The sequence below is a fragment of the Hyperolius riggenbachi genome, chromosome 6 (genome assembly GCF_040937935.1).
Source record: "Hyperolius riggenbachi isolate aHypRig1 chromosome 6, aHypRig1.pri, whole genome shotgun sequence".
NCBI lineage: Eukaryota > Metazoa > Chordata > Amphibia > Anura > Hyperoliidae > Hyperolius > Hyperolius riggenbachi.
The window spans coordinates 364,115,016-364,133,751 of NC_090651.1; the positions used below are offsets into that span (position 1 = coordinate 364,115,016).

The 18,736-nt window shown below is 45.1% G+C and overlaps 1 protein-coding gene across 1 annotated transcript in view; it reads left to right on the top strand.

Annotated features, from left to right (window-relative positions):
- LOC137521914 (IgGFc-binding protein-like) overlaps window positions 1–18,736 on the top strand; it is a 141,781-nt gene that overhangs the window by 90,328 nt on the left and 32,717 nt on the right. The window contains exons 9-14 of the mRNA XM_068241791.1: window positions 2,508–3,097; window positions 5,757–6,306; window positions 8,032–8,237; window positions 13,175–13,316; window positions 14,798–15,126; window positions 17,344–17,908. Coding sequence (XP_068097892.1) covers window positions 2,508–3,097; window positions 5,757–6,306; window positions 8,032–8,237; window positions 13,175–13,316; window positions 14,798–15,126; window positions 17,344–17,908 — 2,382 coding nt within the window. The remainder of the gene's footprint in view (window positions 1–2,507; window positions 3,098–5,756; window positions 6,307–8,031; window positions 8,238–13,174; window positions 13,317–14,797; window positions 15,127–17,343; window positions 17,909–18,736) is intronic.

The window sequence follows — 18,736 nt, forward strand, 5'->3', positions numbered from 1 at the left end:
AAGTTTTCTCCTAGATCATATATTCACATCTTATAACAAAGTATGCCTTTTAAGCCAGCAGCAAGGAAGAAAATACTTAAAGGGAATCTAAACTGAGAAGGATGTGGATTTTTCCTTTTAAAATAATACCAGTTGCCGGACTCTCCTGCTGATCCTGGGTCTCTAATACGTTTAGTCACAGCCCCTGAACAAGCATGCAGCAGATCAGGTGCTCTGACTGAAGTCAGACTGGATTAGCTGCCTGCTTGTTTCAGGTGTGTGATTCAGCCACTACTGCAGCCAAAGAAATTCAGCAGGACTGCCAAGCAAGGGGAAATTGCTTAAAAGGAAACATCCACATCCCTCTCAGTTAACATTCCCTTTAAAATAACTTTGATAGTACTTTTTCGTCTACTTATTAGAACCTTTTCACTTGCAGTGTTAAAAAGTTATTTTAACCCTTTGGGGACTGGCTTCCTAACCACCCCCCCCCCCCTTAAGGATCAGGCCATTTTACATGCAGGGGGGAGGGGGCGCATTTCGGGGGTCAGGCAGCCAGATCCCATGTCTACCTAGCTGAGCATGGTGTCCCTCTTGTAGCCAGGTGTCCCCCCCTGTAGCCAGCAGCCATTACTCACCTCCCAGGCTCCAGCATAATAATCATGCGCATACTTCAATATTTAATCTTTAATCTTGTTATGCAGACAATGCAAATAAAGATTTCAGTCTTTGAAACAATTCTTACAATTAGGATCTAAAAGATCTTTTCATACAATTTAAAATACATGATACAATTACAACACACAATCATCAAAATTTTTCCAGCACGTCCGATTAGATTTTTCTTGAGAAAACAGGATAATCATTCGAATTTCTTCTCAACTTTCATTTGATTCGATCATTTAGATCGAATAAACGGGAACATTAAACGTTATTATTGTACCGTGTATGGGCACCAAAAAACTAGTGATGATTGTAATCTGCCAATTACAATCTTTGCAATTTCAGCCATCCGTAATTGCAATTTGGACATTCAACTGATTTTGTGTAATCCATTGGTAATTTCAGGTAATTTTGCATCATTTTCGGCCCGACTTATGAGGTTAATAGCAAAGCCTCCATACCTGCCTTTAGCCTTGTAGTTGTTTAAAAAAAATTGATTTTAAAATGCATAAAAGGAAAATTGTTTTTTAAACTCAGAAAAATAACAGCTTTAAAAAACAATTTTCCTTTGCATTTTTAAAAATCGATTGTTTTTTTTTTTTGCCTTGTTTCCATTATTCCCCTTAAAGAGAACCCGAGGTGGTTTCTAATAATCCTAATAGCAAACAGAGGCGGGGTCTGCATATAATGCCCAGCCTCTGTTGCTATACTGCTCCCCCCCTAGGCCCCCCCTGCGCTCTGCTGTAACCCCATAAATCACACAGCCGCGCTAGCGACACACAGCGTGTCGCAGCCGACTGTTTACCTTGTGCAGTGTCAGTCTCGCCGCTCCCCCGCCTCCTCCATAGCGCTGCTCCCCGTCCACGTCCCTTCCCTCCCCGCTGATTGGAGGGAAGGGACGTGGGCGGGGAGCGGAGCTATGGAGGAGGCGGGGGAGCAGCGAGAGTGACAGATGCAAAGGTAAACAGCTGGCTGCGAGACGCTACGTGTCGCTAGCATAGCTGTATGATTTATGGGGCTACAGCAGAGAGCAGGGGGGGCCTAGGGGGGTGCAGTATAGCAACAGAGGCTTGGCATTATATGCAGACCCAGCCTCTGTTTGCTATTAGGATTATTAGAAACCACCTCGGGTTCTCTTTAACATGCATAGAAATGTTGATGATGATAGCTTGTATGGATACTTTGCTATTAGCCGCTAAAGTCGTCACAAAATTAGGTGAAAATTATGCAAAATTGTGAAATTATGGTTCCTGATTACATTTACAAATGAAATGAATTACGATTTTACCCCAAATTTTGCATGACGATTTTGCATTGTAATTGTGAATTACGATGTGAAATTATGATTATGCAAGATTTGTGCTCATCACTAGGGATGGTCAGGAATGCCAATTTCCGATTCTGCTGAAATTCCGATTTCCGAATTCATGTCCGATTTCCGATTTTCCGATTCATATTTTTCCAATTTTGGATTTTTGAGAAGTGTTTTAATTGTCATTTTTTTCTTTGCATCAGAGAATGCAGAAAAATGAAAACAAAAATTGGAAAAAGGAAATCGGAAAAAGGGAAACTGAAAAAACGGAAATCAGAAGAAAGGATGTTGTAATTGGTCTAAGATTAAAAATTTGCTGAAAAATTCTGAATTCCTTGATTGGTCCAATGCTTCCGAGTTCTGTGATTGGGCGCTAATTCCAATTTCATTTTTCGATTGGAAATTCAGATTTCCGATCGGAAATGCGGATATTTCAATTCTGCGGAATCCAAATGAGCATCCCTACTCATCACTACCTAAGACAGTCATGTCAATAAACATATGTAGATCAGCAGTGATAAAAATTTTTCCGTTCTTTCTCTTGTTTTTGTAGCAACATCCTGTCCTCTCAACAGTCAGTATAATGTATGCGTCAGTGGCTGCCCATCCACTTGCATGTCTATGCACATGGCCTTGAAGTGCGACGTGACCTGCCATGAAGGCTGTCAGTGTGACGATGGCTTCGTTCTCAGCGGTACTGAGTGTGTCCCCCTGTCAATGTGTGGCTGTCTGTTCAGGGACCAGTACTACAAGCCTGGTGATGTGTTCTACCCCAGTGACACCTGTGAGGAGAAGTGTACCTGCAATAGCGGAGGAGCGGTCTCTTGTGTGCCTGCCACCTGCAGGCCCTATGAAGAGTGCAGCGTGGTGAAAGGGATACAGACCTGTAGCCCCATCGGAACCGCTGTGTGCTCCACCATAGGCACTACCACCTACAATACATTTGATAATTTTGGCTACGACTTCAGTGGGAACTGCTCCTACATCCTGTCGAAGACTTGCCTTACGGAGAATTCAACGCTGACCCCATATATCATCCACATGCAAACCGTTGAAGGCACGGGGTCAGCCACCAAGATCGTAACCCTGGAGGTCTACAATTATACCGTTACCATTTATCAAGGGGCTGAGAACAGAATTCTGGTAAGTGTGTCTGTAACTCAGCATGTTTATTTTTTAAAGTAAGGATAAATTGTTTTCTCTTATGCTAAAATTTGTTTTCTGATGCTTCACAGAATTTATCCGCTTGCCAACCGCTTAATGCAGGATGGTGGCGGCAGAAATGCTCTGTTGTTCCCTCCGTGACGCCATAGGGTGTCATCTCACGGGGAGCGAGATTTGACGGGAGCTCACGCTCGCACAAGTGCAAGCTCCTGTTGGTAAACACAGTGGGGCCCAGTGATCAGCCTGCCAGCCAGCGATCGTCGCTGGCAGGCTGTTTATTTAGGTTATTATTGATGTATGTATTTACAGTATATAGTGCTGACATCTTACGCAGCGCTGCACAGAGTATGGTCTTGTCGCTTAACTGTCCCTCGGAGGGGATCACAATCTAATTCCTACCATAAGCATATGTCTAGGGATGCTCAAATCCGAATCCGGGAGAAACCCGATTTCTCCAAGTAAACCTGTGAGGGGTGGGCGGGGGGAGTCAAACTTACCTGTCTGACGTCTTCTTCGTCTGTCCCTGGCGCCTTCCACGATGCAGTCCACGCACATCACATGACTACAAACACTTCCTCCTTCAACCCGGAAGGAGGAAGTGTTTGTGGTCACGTGACTGCTGCGTGGAACGCATCATGGGAGGTGCCAGGGACCAACAAAGAAGACATCAGACAGGTAAGCTTGACCCCCCCCCCCCCCCCGTCCATCCTGCACAGGTTTACTGGGAGAAATCCGGATAGTAACTATCCGGGTTTCTCCCGGATTTGGATTTGAGCATCCCTACATATGTCTATTTATGTATAGTGTAGTGTATGCATCATAGTGTAGGGCCAATTTAGGGGGGAAGTGGGGGGATAAAAAAATATTTTACAAAAATTTCATTTTTTTAATAATTAAAAAAAAAACTAAAAATCGCAGCTGCAATCAAATAACACCAAAAAAAAGGATCTATTTGTGTGAAGAAAAGGAGGTAAAATTCATTTGGGTGCCAAGTTGTATGACGGAGTAATAAACCATTAAGGTTGTGAAGGGCCGAATTGTAAAAAATGGGCTGGTCACTAGGGGGGTATAAACCTCTGGTCCTCAGGTAGTTAAAGGACACCTAAAAAGAAGAGGGAAGACTCTGGATCCCATAGACCCATGCCCATTTCTAGGGGCGGGTAGATCGTGGCATTGCCCGGGGCGCAGCGGGTGTTGAGCACAAGCAGAATGTATAGCAAAAACTCTTACTCACCTTCCAGGATCCACGTGCCGCATGTTCTTCATCCTTCCTGGTTCTAGGTGTCCCAAGTGTGTGACAAGCGGCGTGTGTATCCTGGGAGGTGAGTAACAGCTTCTGCTGCACCTTCTTCATGCGCATCTTCCTCACCTGTCTGTCACTTTCTGCCTACCCAAATAGGGGGTCTCTCTGGCTACGTAAATTGAGGGAATTTCTGGCTACTTAAAGGAGGGGGGCTTCCTGGCTACCTAAAGGAGGGGGGGGGGGCGTCTCTCTGGCAACCTAACTGGGAGACTACACTAAAGGGGGGTGTCTCTGACTATGTAAAGAGGAGACTCTCTGGCTATCCAAAAGGGGCGGGGGGGAATCTTTGGCTACCCAAAAAGGAGGACTCTCTGGCTACTCAAATGTGGATTCTCTGGCCTAAAGAGGGGGGCTTCTCTGGCCACCTAAATAAATGGGGCTCTCTGGTTAAAGGGGAAGACTTTCTGGCCAACTAAAGGGGAAGCTTGCTGCTGCATCCTCTTGCTCTGTGCAGCCTGATGCAGTATGACTCGAGCGTGACAAATAGGTTTCTTCGCTGTGCTAGTTCAGCTGCAGTTGAGAGTGTCTCTACTGGGCATGCGCAAGTAAGGATGGTCTGAAATGCCTATTTCTGATGACGTGAAAACTCCAATTTCCACCAATGCTAATTTCCGATTTCCATTTTTCGATCTTCTGTTTTTCTAATTTTATTTATCATGTTTTGCATTAGAGAAGGAACCACTCAAAGAAAACCTAAATGTGTGGCACCCCCCCCCCCCCCCCAAGTATAGATAATTTAGCTATGATAAGTAGCAATACAGTTATTGGCAAATTAATGGGATGAGCAAAAAATGTGAAAATTGCTCTGGTTTTTAAAGTTTACCTAAGGTAATTCCACCAGTCAGCTCAGGTGCAGTCCATCTGAGGGCACTCCCCTGTTGCTCTCCTTTAGCTGGAAGCATTTGGTGCCTGACATGCAAATGACAGGTTTTCCCCAGTCTGACCTCTCACTGATAACTAAGTACAAGTAGCCATAAAACCCTTGCCTATTGTTAATAGAGAACAACTTTTGAGCGCAGGGAATAAATAAAAAAAAATGTCAATAGTTCATGATTGGGGCTCTGGGACACTATAAGTCTGTTTCATTTAGCTGAGGCAATAAAATATTAAACATTCTTTTTTAGCTTTTAAACCCAAAATAAAACCATGAGATTCTAAAAATAAAGTACTATTCAGGAGTAGACTGATAGATACAATTGTTTAACTCATCAATTTATTTTCAGTTTAGGTTTGCTTAAAATTGTAAAGACAGTGTACTTTGTTTTTTTCAAAACTGTATTTCAAATGAGACTGAGCTAGAGCTCTCACCAAACTTCTTTATGGCTTTTCAATTAGGTAAATGAGATTCAACGAACTATGCCCTTTGAACTAGAAGCTGGAAAACTACGAGCTGACTACCAGGGTGGTGGTGCTGTCCTTAAGGTTGATTTCGGTTTAACCATCACCTCCGACAATGCCATTCATGTTACCGTGCCTGGAAACTACCACCTACAGACCTGTGGTCTGTGTGGAAACTACAATGATAACCCCAAGGATGACCTGAGTCCCAATGATGATGATGTTGTAGCCTTTGCAGAATCTTGGGATGATTCTGATGATATCTGTAATACCATTGAGGTATGTGGTGGCAACCAAACATGCCCTGACTGCCCCCACAATGTACGAAAGCAACTTTCTGGAGATGGCTTCTGTGGCATCATTGTTAAAAAAGATGGACCATTTGCACCCTGTCACCAAGTCTTTGATCCCACTCCATATCTGAAAAGCTGCATTAACACACTCTGCGCCAAGACTGGAGAACTTTGTCCCATCCTTCAAGGTTATGCCAAAATTTGCCAGGATGCTGGAGTTGCTATGAAGACCTGGAGGTCACCAACTTTTTGCCGTAAGTTCAGCACTTTCTAGGCTTCTGTTTAGTCAGTGATTTATACTATTTAAAGCCAACCTTATACTTGATTTTTATGATATAATAGTCTTTGCACTTGATAGGAGGCCTTTTATGAATGTGGGGACACTATAAAATATTATGGTTTAGTCAATGCAGTCTTAAAGGGAACCTGAAATGAGGAACAACCTTCAGGTTTGATAAATAGCTAAGTAGTGTCTGTAGGAAAGTGTCTGGATACCATAAAGCATCTTGGTCCTCAGTCTACCTTGCTGGTCCTGCACCATCAATGTTTTAAGTAATCCAACATACTAGGTCAAATATATCTTGGATACTAATCTGATCAATGGAATTGTTCTGAAAAATAGATTGATTCAATTGATCGGATTGGGTATATGCTCCCTTCCCGCTAAATCACCCAATCAATCACTTCTAAACTGACAGCATTTATCTGATCGTCCGGTCTTTCATTTGGGAAATTGAACCATTAATGGCTACCTTTATAGTGTGACATGCCGGTATTATAAAGTGAGGCTAACCCACCCTCCTCCTACACTCCCCTGTCCTTCCCCACAACAAACAAGTCCGATCAATGTTCAACTGATAAAATGACCAACATCATTCAATATGTTGTTAATTTGCAATAGGCTTTTGTTAGATTGTATGTTTATATTGAAATACGTATTTATTGTATATTAAAAAGAAAATCTCATAGTGTATTATACTTCCAAAACTAAATTTTCAGTAACCACTCTTAGTTACCAGTGCTGCTCGGATACCCCTTTTCCGGGTCGGATATCCGAGTTAAAAATGTTGCGATCCGAATCCGAATCGGATATCCAACCTAAGTATCTGGTGTATCCGGATAGCAAAACCGGAAGTGGCCTTTAAATTGCATCTAAAATGTTTTTAGGGTAAATAGGGCATGTAGCATCATGTTTTTTTAAAGGGAAACACTAATTGATTATGTGGGGACTTAACCCCCCCCCCCCAAAAAAAATAATCTGTCAATTAACATCAGGACTAGGTTCCAGGCAGCGGTCATGCAGCCCACATTGTGTCCAAAGTCCAACCGCACAACTGGGACATGACAGTTTTCAAAAATTACACAGCAATTGTGTTCAGATAATCACTATGGCACCTAGTGTTGGTACCACGGCACAGGTAAAACATTAAAAAGGAGAGGTTCCAGGAAGCGGTCGTACTGCCGCAGTTGGGGCCTCCCCACAACTTGGACAGCACAGACCCCTCCAAAAAAATTACACAGCAATTGTGTTCAGATAATAACCATGGCACCTAGTGTTGGTAGTACCACGGCTGTAAATAAAAATTGAACTTGGCTTATAAATGAAGATGGAGCCAGGAGGTTGTGGTGGTAAAGGGTGGTGGTAAGGCAGACATAGTGAAAACCCACTCAGCCACTTCATTTCCCCCTCTTGCCAACAACAGGGGCCAGGAACTCACCTTCCACCTAAGCCTGGTTCATCTTGAGAAACGTCAGTCTGTCCACAGACTGGGTGGACAGACAAGAGCGCTTTTCGGTGACCACCGGAATCCGAGAGCTCAGCCCTACATGGGAATGCTTTCAATGTAACTTAAAGTAGTTAATGAAATTTTAGTTTTGGGACTATAATCGCACTTTAAGAAATAGGCTGATTTTCTGTTATAATTACATCACCATTTATTAAGTATTTAATGGGTATTTAATGTTTGTGAATATTTTAGCCTACAGCTGCTTGGAGGATCACAGCCATTATGAGTTTTGCGCGGACGTCTGCTCCACCAGCTGCTCCTCCCTCTACGACATCACTGTCTGCCCAAACACCTGCTCCGAGGGTTGCCAATGTGACAATGGGTACTTCTTCCAAAATGGCCGCTGCGTGACCCCTGACCTCTGCGCCAGATGTTTCATGAACTCCACGTTCTACACGGTACAATAATAACTCTTCTATTGTAACACTGAAACATGATTCAACTGAAACTAGAGATAAACAAACAGCCAATTCCATCTTTATAAAATAGTTTTTTCTTAGCATTAACATTATTATTTGAATTATTTATTTTCTTACAACATTTCTAAGTGTGTCTTTTGACTTTTGACAAACTGCGTGTGAGCTCAATACTGTTGTTTGTGCGCATACAGTATTTCGGCACCCATTGGGGTCTGACTGCAGGCTTCAGCTCTCCAGTACCTGTGCTTGTGATCTGACTGCAGGCTGTAGCTCTCCTATACCTGTGCTTGTGGTCTGACTGCAGGCTTCAGCTCTCCTGTACCTGTGCTTGTGGCCTGACTGCAGGCTGTAGCTATCCTATACCTGTGCTTGTGGTCTGACTGCAGGCTTCAGCTCTCCTGTACCTGTGCTTGTGATATGACTGCAGGCTTCAGCTCTCCTGTACCTGTGCTTGTGATATGACTGCAGGCTGTTACTCTACTGTACCTGTGCATGTGGTCTGACTGCAAGCTTTAGCTCTCCTGTACCTGTGCTTGTTGTCTGACTGCAGGCTGTAGCTCTCCTGTACCTGTGCTTGTGGTCTGGCTGCAGGCTGTAGCTCTCCTGTACCTGTGCTTGTGGTCTGACTGCAGGTTTTAGCTCTCCTGTACCTGTGCTTGTGGTCTGACTGCAGGCTGTAACTCTACTGTACCTGTGCATGTGGTCTGACTGCAAGCTTTAGCTCTCCTGTACCTGTGCTTGTGGTCTGACTGCAGGCTGTAGCTCTCCTGTACCTGTGCTTGTGGTCTGACTGCAGACTGTAGCTCTCCTGTAACATACAACAATGCAATGCGAGCAGGGAGGTGACGTCACATCCAGTGCCGCGAAGAGACATGCTGAGTGAGCTTGGTGATCAGCATTCAATGCAAGTGGGGAGGAATAATTGCGCAGAGTGGAAGGAGACACAGTGCAATGCTAAGTGGAGAGGACAGGAACGTTTAACCGGCTGGGAATGCATGGACTACGTGTGTGGGGGGGGTGAGAGCCCTAGAGGCAAAACCTGCATACGTGACATGCTGACTGCTTTGCTCTAACCACACTTGATTTTATGCTTGAACATCTTTCTGAAACCTGAGCACTGTTATAGCGGTGATAAATCCACTCACATGCTAGAACTGTCTTGCAACCATCTGGAGCTCAATGTTGATACAGCATGCAGAATAGCATGCTGTCGATTTGAATCTCCCGGGAGACAGAAGACTGTAATGTGTAAGAGAGTGGTGTGTCGTGTGCTAGTTTGAGTGACACAGCCGGCTGTGAACAGCTTAGGTTAGATCAACCAATACCTGCTCGTTTTTAAGGGGGCATAGGGGTGACAATATTTAGCAATTGTTAATAAAGCTATATTTTGATAAGTAGACATGTGAGTGATTGTGCATATTTATTGTAGCTCTCCTGTACCTGTACCTGTGCTTGTGGTCTGACTGCAGGCTGTAGCTCTCCTGTACCTGCACTTGTGGTCTGACTGCAGGCTGTAGCTCTCCTGTATGTTTGCTTGTATTCTGACTGCAGGCTTTAGCTCTCTTGTACCTATGTTCTGACTGCAGGCTTGAGCTCTCCTGTACCTGTTCTTGTGCTTTGAATGCAGGCGGTAGCTCTCCTGTACCTGTGGTTGTGGTCTGGCTGCAGGCTGTAGCTCTTCTGTACGTGTGCTTGTGGTCTGACTGCTGGCTGGAGCTCTCCTGTACCTGTTCTTGTGCTCTGACTGCAGGCGGTAGCTCTCCTGTACCTGTATCTGTGCTCTGACTGCAGGCGGTAGCTCTCCTGTACCTATAGTCTGACTGGTGGGTGTAGCTCTCCTGTACTTGCACCTGTGCATGTGGTGTGACTGCAAGCTTTAGCTCTCCTGTACCTATGGTCTGACTGCATGCTGGAGCTCTCCTGTACCTGTTCTTGTACTCTGACTGCAGGTGGTAGCTCTCCTGTACAAGTGCTTGTGGTCTGACTGCAGGCTGTAGCTCTCCTGTACCTGTGCTCATGGTCTGACTGCAGGCTGTAGCTCTTCTGTACTTGTGCTTGTGGTCTGACTGCATGCTGTAGCTCTCCTGTACCTGTGCTTGTGGTCTGACTGGAGTCTTTAGCTCTCCTGAACCTGTGCTTGTGGTCTGACTGCAGGCTGTAGCTCTCCTGTACCTGTACCTGTGCTTGTTGTCTGACTGCAGGCTGTAGCTCTCCTGTACGTGTGCTTGTGGTCTGACTGCAGGCTGTAGCTCTCCTGTACCTGTGCTTGTGGTCTGACTGCAGGCTTTAGCTCTCCTGTACCTATGGTCTGACTGCAGGCTGGAGCTCTCCCATACGTTACCTTTTCTTGTGCTCTGACTGCAGGCGGTAGCTCTCCTTTACCTGAGCTTGTGGTCTGGCTGCAGGCTGTAGCTCTCCTGTACCTGTATCCATGCTTGTGGTCTGACTGCAAGCTGTAGCTCTATTGTACCTGTGCTTTCGGTATGACTGCAGGCTTTAGCTCTCCTGTAATTATGGTCTGACTGCTGGCTAGAGCTCTCCTGTACCTGTACCTGTTCTTGTGCTCTGACTACGGGCGGTAGCTCTCCTGTACTAGTGCTTGTGGTCTGACTGCAGGCTGTAGCTCTCCTGTACCTGTGCTTATGGTCTGACTGCCGGCTGTAGCTCTCCTGTACCTGTGCTTGTGGTCTGACTGCACGCTGTAGCTCTCCTGTACCTGTACATGTGGTCTAGCTGCAGGCTGTAGCTCTCCTGTACCTGTGCTTGTGGTCTGACTGCAGGCTGTAGCTCTCCTGTACCTGTACTTGTGGCCTGACTGCAGGCTGTAGCTCTCCTGTACCTGTGCTTGTGGCCTGACTGCAGGCTGTAGCTCTCCTGTACCTGTGCTTGTGGTCTGACTGCAGGCTTTAGCTCTCCTGTACATGTGCTTGTGGTCTGACTGCAGGCTTTAGTTCTCCTGTACCTGTGCTTGTGGTCTGACTGCAGTCTTTAGCTCTCCTGTACCTGTGCTTGTGGTCTGATTTCAGGCTTTAGTTCTCCTGTACCTGTGCTTGTGTTCTGACTGCAGGCTTTAGCTCTCCTGTACCTGTGCTTGTGGTCTGACTGCAGGCTGTAGCTCTCCTGTACCTGTGCTTGTGGTCTGACTGCAGGCTGGAGCTCTCCCGTACTTACCTTTTCTTGTGCTCTGACTGCAGGTGGTAGCTCTCCTTTACCTGAGCTTATGGTCTGACTGCAGGCTGTAGCTCTCGTGTACCTGTCCTGTGCTTGTGGTCTGACTGCAGGCTGTAGCTCTCCTGTACCTGTGCTTGTGGTCTGACTGCAGACTGTAGCTCTCCTGTACTTATGGTCTGACTGCTGGCTAGAGCTCTCCTGTACCTGTACCTGTTCTTGTGCTCTGACTGCAGGTGGTAGCTCTCCTGTACCTGTGCTTGTGATCTAGCTTTAGGCTGTAGCTCTTCTGTATCCGTACCTGTGCTTGTGGTCAGACTGCAGGCTTTAGCTCTCCTGTACCTGTGCCAGTACAGCCCATTTTATATAACGATGTTAGTAGTGCTGTTTATTTCTTCTGGAAGATCTTAGACTGATTTATGTGCATGCATGAGTTGAATGGTAGAGCATAGCAGGTCTCTGCAGGAATCCCAGGATTCATGGGCATGAAATGTTTGCTTGATTGCTGACTGGTATGGGTAGAGTAGGGACCCTTTCAACTTGGAGGGAACCTCTACGCTGGTGAAAGGGTTTAGTGCGGAATGCTTTTGCATGCAAACCATTTTGGAAGCGAATATCCCTCATTTGTTGCAACCAAATACAACTTTCATGACTAGAGTTCCAGCTTGTTGTGAGTGTTGGAGTGCAGAGGAGTAATAATGGTTTGTGTGTATGTAAGTAAATTGACTGCTCCCTTCAACACTTCCTTTCCTATTTAAATCCCGGGCCCTTAAAAGCATTAGCATAGCTTCCCTTGCTTGTTGTGAGTACTGTTGAAAGTGGCGTCGCTGACCATTGCCCTGCTTCTGCTCACAGGAACAATATTATAAAGGAAACCAGAGATGGCTTTATCCACTTGGGGACCACAGGGGTAAACCCCCTAAAGACCAGGCTATTTTTTTTTTCAAAATTGCCTACTGCAGCTTTAAGACCAAGCTGCAGGGCCGCACAACACATCACACAAGTGATTCCCCCCCCCCTTTTCTCCCCACCAACAGAGCTCTCTGTTGGTGGGGTCTGATTGCCCCCCGTGTTTATTTAATTTTTTATAAATATTTATGTTATTTTTTATATTTTGTACTATTTCTCTTATTTATTTATTTTTTTAAATCCCATTCCTTCCCCTCAGCCGGCCAATCCTGGCGATCGGCTGTCATAGTCTTCTGCCTATGACAGCCGATCGCTCTCTAGTGTCCCAGGGGGACAGCCGTGTCACAATGATCGCAGCGCTGTACTGTGTGTAAAGACGGCTGTTTCGACGTCTAACAGTCTCCCGAGCGGTGATCGCCGCTCGGAGACTGAAGGTGGGGTGGAGCTCCGCCCCCAGCAGGAGATACGCACGCAGCCTTCGCGTGATCTCCTGCAAACTGCAGCCCCAGGACTTGACACCAATTGGCATTAGGCGGTCCTGGGGCTGCCACCGAGGTCACGCCCACGGGCGTGACGCGGCCGTTATGTCGTTAATTCATGCATTTATTCTTACCTGGGGCTTCCTTTGGTCCCATCAGGGTGCCTGGGTTCCCTCGCCATCCTCCCTGGCTGTTTTGTTCTCTTAGAATCCTTCCCGCTCCTAGCCAGCTGTGCTCTTCTGCGTATGTTTGGCCCGGACATACATGCACCCCCTGTCGTGCTCCTGTCTTTTGACTGCATATTAATTGAGAAAAATGTTCTCACCTTGTATAACTGAAGGTATTTTTTTCTCCCCCCAGGTGAATGATACAGTCATTTCAGATGACTGCAGTCAGACCTGCACCTGTACCGGCCACCACGTGATGGTGTGTGACCAATACAGCTGTGACGACGATGAGATTTGTGAAGTCCTGGATGGAAGAGTCCAGTGTGTTAACCTAGGTAAGTCTGTGCCACTTTTCTAATTCTGGTTTCATAGATTCATTAAAGGAAGTGAAGAGGGGTATGGAGGCTGCCATATTTAATTGTGTAGTAGTGTTTGAAGTGTTGCACAGTGCGCGCACCCCTGCCACATCCCTGTGCACTTGGAACTTTACCACTGTGCAGGTGCATTATAGCAGAACCCTCCTATCTGCGGGGGAGGGAGGGGGTGCGCAGGGGGGGGAGGGGCATGCACAGAAGAGTATGGCCAGTTGGATTACCAGGAGGATTTTCAAAATAACGGAGAGGCCGAAGAGGATGGAATGGACCCCATGCACCTCATGGGGCTGGAGGTAGCACCAGGTAAGTATAAATACAGATATAAGGCCCATCTCAGGTTTACTTTAAAGTGGACCTCCGGAGTAATAAAGAAAATCTTGCAGCCTCCATGTAAAAAAAAAAGTGATATTTACCTGAGAAGTCTTGTCCCGCAAAGCTGTCCCGAAAACCCTGCATCACTCGACTTTGGTGCCTGGCCCCGCCTCCCCTCTCTCCCCAGAGAGAAAAATGCCAATATGTTTACTGTAGTAAATAGCTTGGCATTTTTCTCTGGTGAGAAGGGAAGCGGGCCAGACGCCGGAAGTCGAGATATGTGGGGTCTTAGCTTGGCGTGTTTCTCTGCGGAGAGAGAGAGGAGGCAGGGCCAGGCGCTGGAAGTCAGGTGATGCAGGGACTTTGGAACGGCTTCGTGGGACAAGGCTTCTCAGGTAAATATAACTTTCTTTACTTAAAGGGATACTGTAGGGGGGTCGGGGGAAAATGAGCTGAACTTACCCGGGTCTTCTAATGGTCGCCCGCAGATATCCTGTGCCCGCGCAGCCGCTCACCGATGCTCCGGCCCCGCCTCCTGTTCACTTCTGGAATTTCTGACTTTAAAGTCAGAAAACCACTGCGCCTGTGTTGCCGTGGCCTCGATCCCGCTGATGTCATCAAGAGCGCACAGCGCAGGCCCAGTATGGTCTGTGTCTGAGCAGTACACTCCTGGTGACATCAGCGGGAGCGAGGACATGGGCGTGCAGGCGCAGTGGTTTTCTGACTTTAAAGTCTGAAATTCCAGAAGTGAACTGGAGGCGGGGCCGGAGCATCGGTGAGCTGCTGCGCGGGCACGGGATGTCTGCAGGGGACCATTAGAAGTCCCGGGTAACTTGAGCTCATTTTCCCCCGACCCCCTACACAGTATCCCTTTAAAGGCTGCAGGATTTTCTATATTACTGTGGAGGTTCACTTTAAACACTTGGTTGCTGCAGGAATGATCTGATTGTAGTTTTCCTACTGTTGGCAGTGCTAAGGTTGAATACCTGGAGTTATTGTGCACCTATCTATGGAGTGGGAGCCTCTGGCAGCAGCACCAACATTTTACGCTACACAAGTATAAAGTAGCGTCTGTATGAGCCTTCTATTGTGTCTACTTTATTTACTGTCTCTTGTAACCTTAATTTCAGATCCCTGCAAGTCAGTCTCATGCCGGAACAAGGAACACTGTGAAAATGTCAATAACAAGCCAGTGTGTGTCCCTGATTACTCAAGCTCTTGTACTGGCTGGGGAGACCCCCACTACACAACATTTGATGGCTACAACTTTGATTTCCACGGCACCTGCACCTATGTCCTTGCCGAGTACACCGGTATTGACGTCACCTTGGAGTACTTCCGCGTCGAAGAGAAAAATGATAACCGTGGAAGTTTGACCTCCTCCTCTGTCAGACTAGTGAATGTCTTTGTTTACGGGTTCAACATCTCTATACTGAAGGAGGAACCTGGACAAGCCAGAGTAAGCGCTTTTACTTTTGATAAACACATCCATTCTGTAGCCAAGTGCACAAGATCCCCAATCTGTAATTCATTTGTAAACTTTTATGTGTAAAGAAATCCTGACCAAACTCTGGTTTTTTCATAGTACATGTCAATTGGAAACTGAGATTTGTTGTGAGAGCAAATTAGAATTTGTTTTTCTTTCCAAAACCAACAAGAAAAAAATCCTGGAAGAACATGTACAACCTATCCAACTAGGATCTTCTTCTATGGGCAATTCCTGAATGAAATCAGTAAAAACACAGAAGGCCCACATTTTTTTTTCTCACATAAATAGTGAAAAATGTCTACTGACAAATGAAAGTGAAAATTGTTGATGACATTGTAGCCTATTGCGAACATATTATTTTTGCAAATTTGCACTGACCATGATTAATCTTAAAGAGAACCCGAGGTGTGTTTAAAGAATGTTATCTGCATACAGAGGCTGGATCTGCCTATACAGCCCAGCCTCTGTTGCTATCCCAAACCCCACTAAGGTCCCCCTGCACTCTGCAATCCCTCATAAATCACAGCCATGCTGTGAGGCTGTGTTTACATCTGTAGTGTCAGTCTCAGCTGCTCCCCCGCCTCCTGCATAGCTCCGGTCCCTGCCCCCGACCCTTCCCTCCAATCAGCAGGGAGGGAAGGGATGCAGGCGGGGACTGGAGTTCTGCAGGAGGCGGGGAGAGCAGCAGACTGACACTATAGAGATAAACACAGCCAGCTCTGACAAGCTGTTTGTCAGCAGTGTGGCTGTGATTTATGAGGGATTGCAGAGTGCAGGGGGACCTTAGGGGGGTTTGGGGATAGCAACAGAGGCTGGGCTGTATAGGCAGATCCAGCCTCTGTATGCAGTTAATGTTCTTCAAACCCACCTCGGGTTCTCTTTAAAGAGGAGCTGTGGCGAAAAGTGAAGAACAAATAAATCAAGATATTGCAAAGTGAGAAGTTAAAAAATAGCAAGAAGTTTTAAATCAGGATGATACCATTTATTGGCTAACTAAAAATGAATAAAAATAAGCAAGCTTTCGGCCTTGCAGCCTTCGTCGGGCTTATATCCTGTTAGTTTGCAGGCTGGTTGTACAGACAGCTGTATACATGCAACATCAAAGGGGAAAACAGATATTTTTTTCAAGCATAAATACATGTCATTAAGATGCCTTAATTCAAACAGACCATCTAAATGGGGTTAGAGGTTGTTAGCTGAGATAAGAATCCTTGTTTACGCCATGCTCACAGACCTGGGATTAGGATTGACCCTGAGGTATCGTAAATTCTTAATTCACAAGTTCAGCTAGAATGGCTGAGAAAGTTCAAATATCATCAGCCTCATACCAATATAAAAAGCTGTTGTCCTTATTCAAATCCTTCTCCACAGCTTTGAACCAATTTATACATTTTGTTTCTGCTATTAATCGATCATTTGACGTTTTGAAGCCACCCTTCAGGGCAGTGACACGAAGATCATCCATGCTGTAAAAATAGAAGATAGATGAAGAAATGATTGATATTCGCCATGCAATCTGTTAATTTAATTAACCCACAATCAGGCTGCGTGTCATCGTTTTTACTACTGGCAGACATGAAAAAAACAGCAGCAACTGTCATTATCTATAACCACACCCACCAACAATGTGATATGCTTAAAGGTTATTTTTTTTATAGATATACATATGCACAGAGGGAGATACTGGTGGCTTGGCACAATGCAACAAGGTTCACAGACATTAAACTGGCAGGACCTAGATGCTGACATCACACTGTGGGAGGGGTTTTACCACGATATCAGCCATTCAGACCCTGATGATCTAAAGATTTCTCATGAGAAAGGGGGTATTAGCTACTGATTAGGATGAAGTTCAATCCTTGGTTACAGTTTCCGTTTTAATTATGATTAGTACAAAATATATTAAAAAATTAATCACTTCTTTGTGGTTTTGCAAGGCAAATTCAGAATATGCAAAATTCTAAATTTGTTTAAGGTTTCATGCAAAATGTCAGAATTTTGTCGGATTCATAATTCAAGAATGTTGACCATCCCTAATTATAGCCATGCAAATATTAAAAAAATAAAAAGGTGTGATTTGAATGAGTATAACCTAATGGGCTGTATACTTGCTGGCAAAAGTTTGATGTTAATTTATTGCAATATTAACATAATCATTCTCTTTTATTTTTATTTATTTATTTTAAGGTAAATGGGGAAATTAGATTCCTCCCGCTCAGTTTGCAAAACGATAAAATCACTATTACCCAAAGTGGGGTCAATGCCGTCCTGAAAACTGACTTTGGACTTAGAGTTTCCTTTGACTACAACTGGCAAGTAGAAGTCACTCTGCCAAGTAGCTACTATTCGGCAACTGGTGGTCTCTGTGGAAACCTTAACAGTAATCCTCGGGATGATAAAATGTCCCGTGACAACAAGCAGCTTAGTGCCATCACCAAGTGGGCAAAGTCATGGAAGGTCATTGAGGATGATGACTTCTGCTCTGATAGCTGTCAAGGAAACTGCCTAGAGTGCAATGAGACGCGGAAGGCCATCTATGAAGGAGATGACTTCTGTGGAGTCATTGAAGATGATGATGGGCCTTTCAAAGATTGCCAGTCTTCAGTCAGCACCACCCTTTACTTTACAAGTTGTGTAAAAGATGTCTGCACCCATGATGGCATTGGGCTTTGTGCAGCTTTGGAGGCCTATGCCACAGCCTGCAGGAAGCAAGGAGTGGACCTACCCAATTGGAGAAATGCTACCGGATGCAGTAAGTATTTTTTAAACTATTCTTTTATATATATATATATATATATATATATATATATATATATATAATGAACACAGATCAGAACAGCTCAACTGATTTTTGTAAATGAAAGCATATCTGACTTGGTTTAGAATTGTCCAAACTACCAAGTCACAGGGTGCTCAGCTCGTACTCACAATTTCATACTCACAATTTCAAAGATCTATTCCTTCATCCTTGCTAGTAAAGCTAGTGGACACCAAATAGGGCCCTAGGCTGAGAAACTAGTGTGGACCTCTAACCATATACAACCACTGGTTTCCCTTGAATAAACACATATCTTTGTGGGAGAGATAGAAGAAAAAAAAAGGAAGCAATGCAAATCAAAGAAAACGCCAAATGTAAAGGAGAATAAGAATGTTGGTGGAAAAGTAAAACATCCAGAGTTATTAAGATTCTCTCAAACTAAAGATTAGTGGAACATGAGGGATCCTAGCCTGAAGGTGTGAGAATGTAATCATATCATTCTCTAACCTTTCAGCAGCAGTCCGTACAGCCTGAAATGACTCAGATGAGGGTTTGTAACACCTATCTAGTGAGGGACAACATAGGCCAAGTTTTCTGGATCTTTAGTAAGGAGGCTTTTAGGACCATTGTAGCCCCTTACACACCCCAACGAGTTCTGAGTCACCATGAGCTTGCTGGTTAGTCTGTGCCTCTGGGTGTTTCAAGTCCTACTTCATAGAGCCACATTAATCCATGCCATGCACTGATGAAGACCAACCAGTCTGACACAGTCTGTATGCATGTTTGATTATTGTGGCTGTGTACAATTAACAGCTGACACAT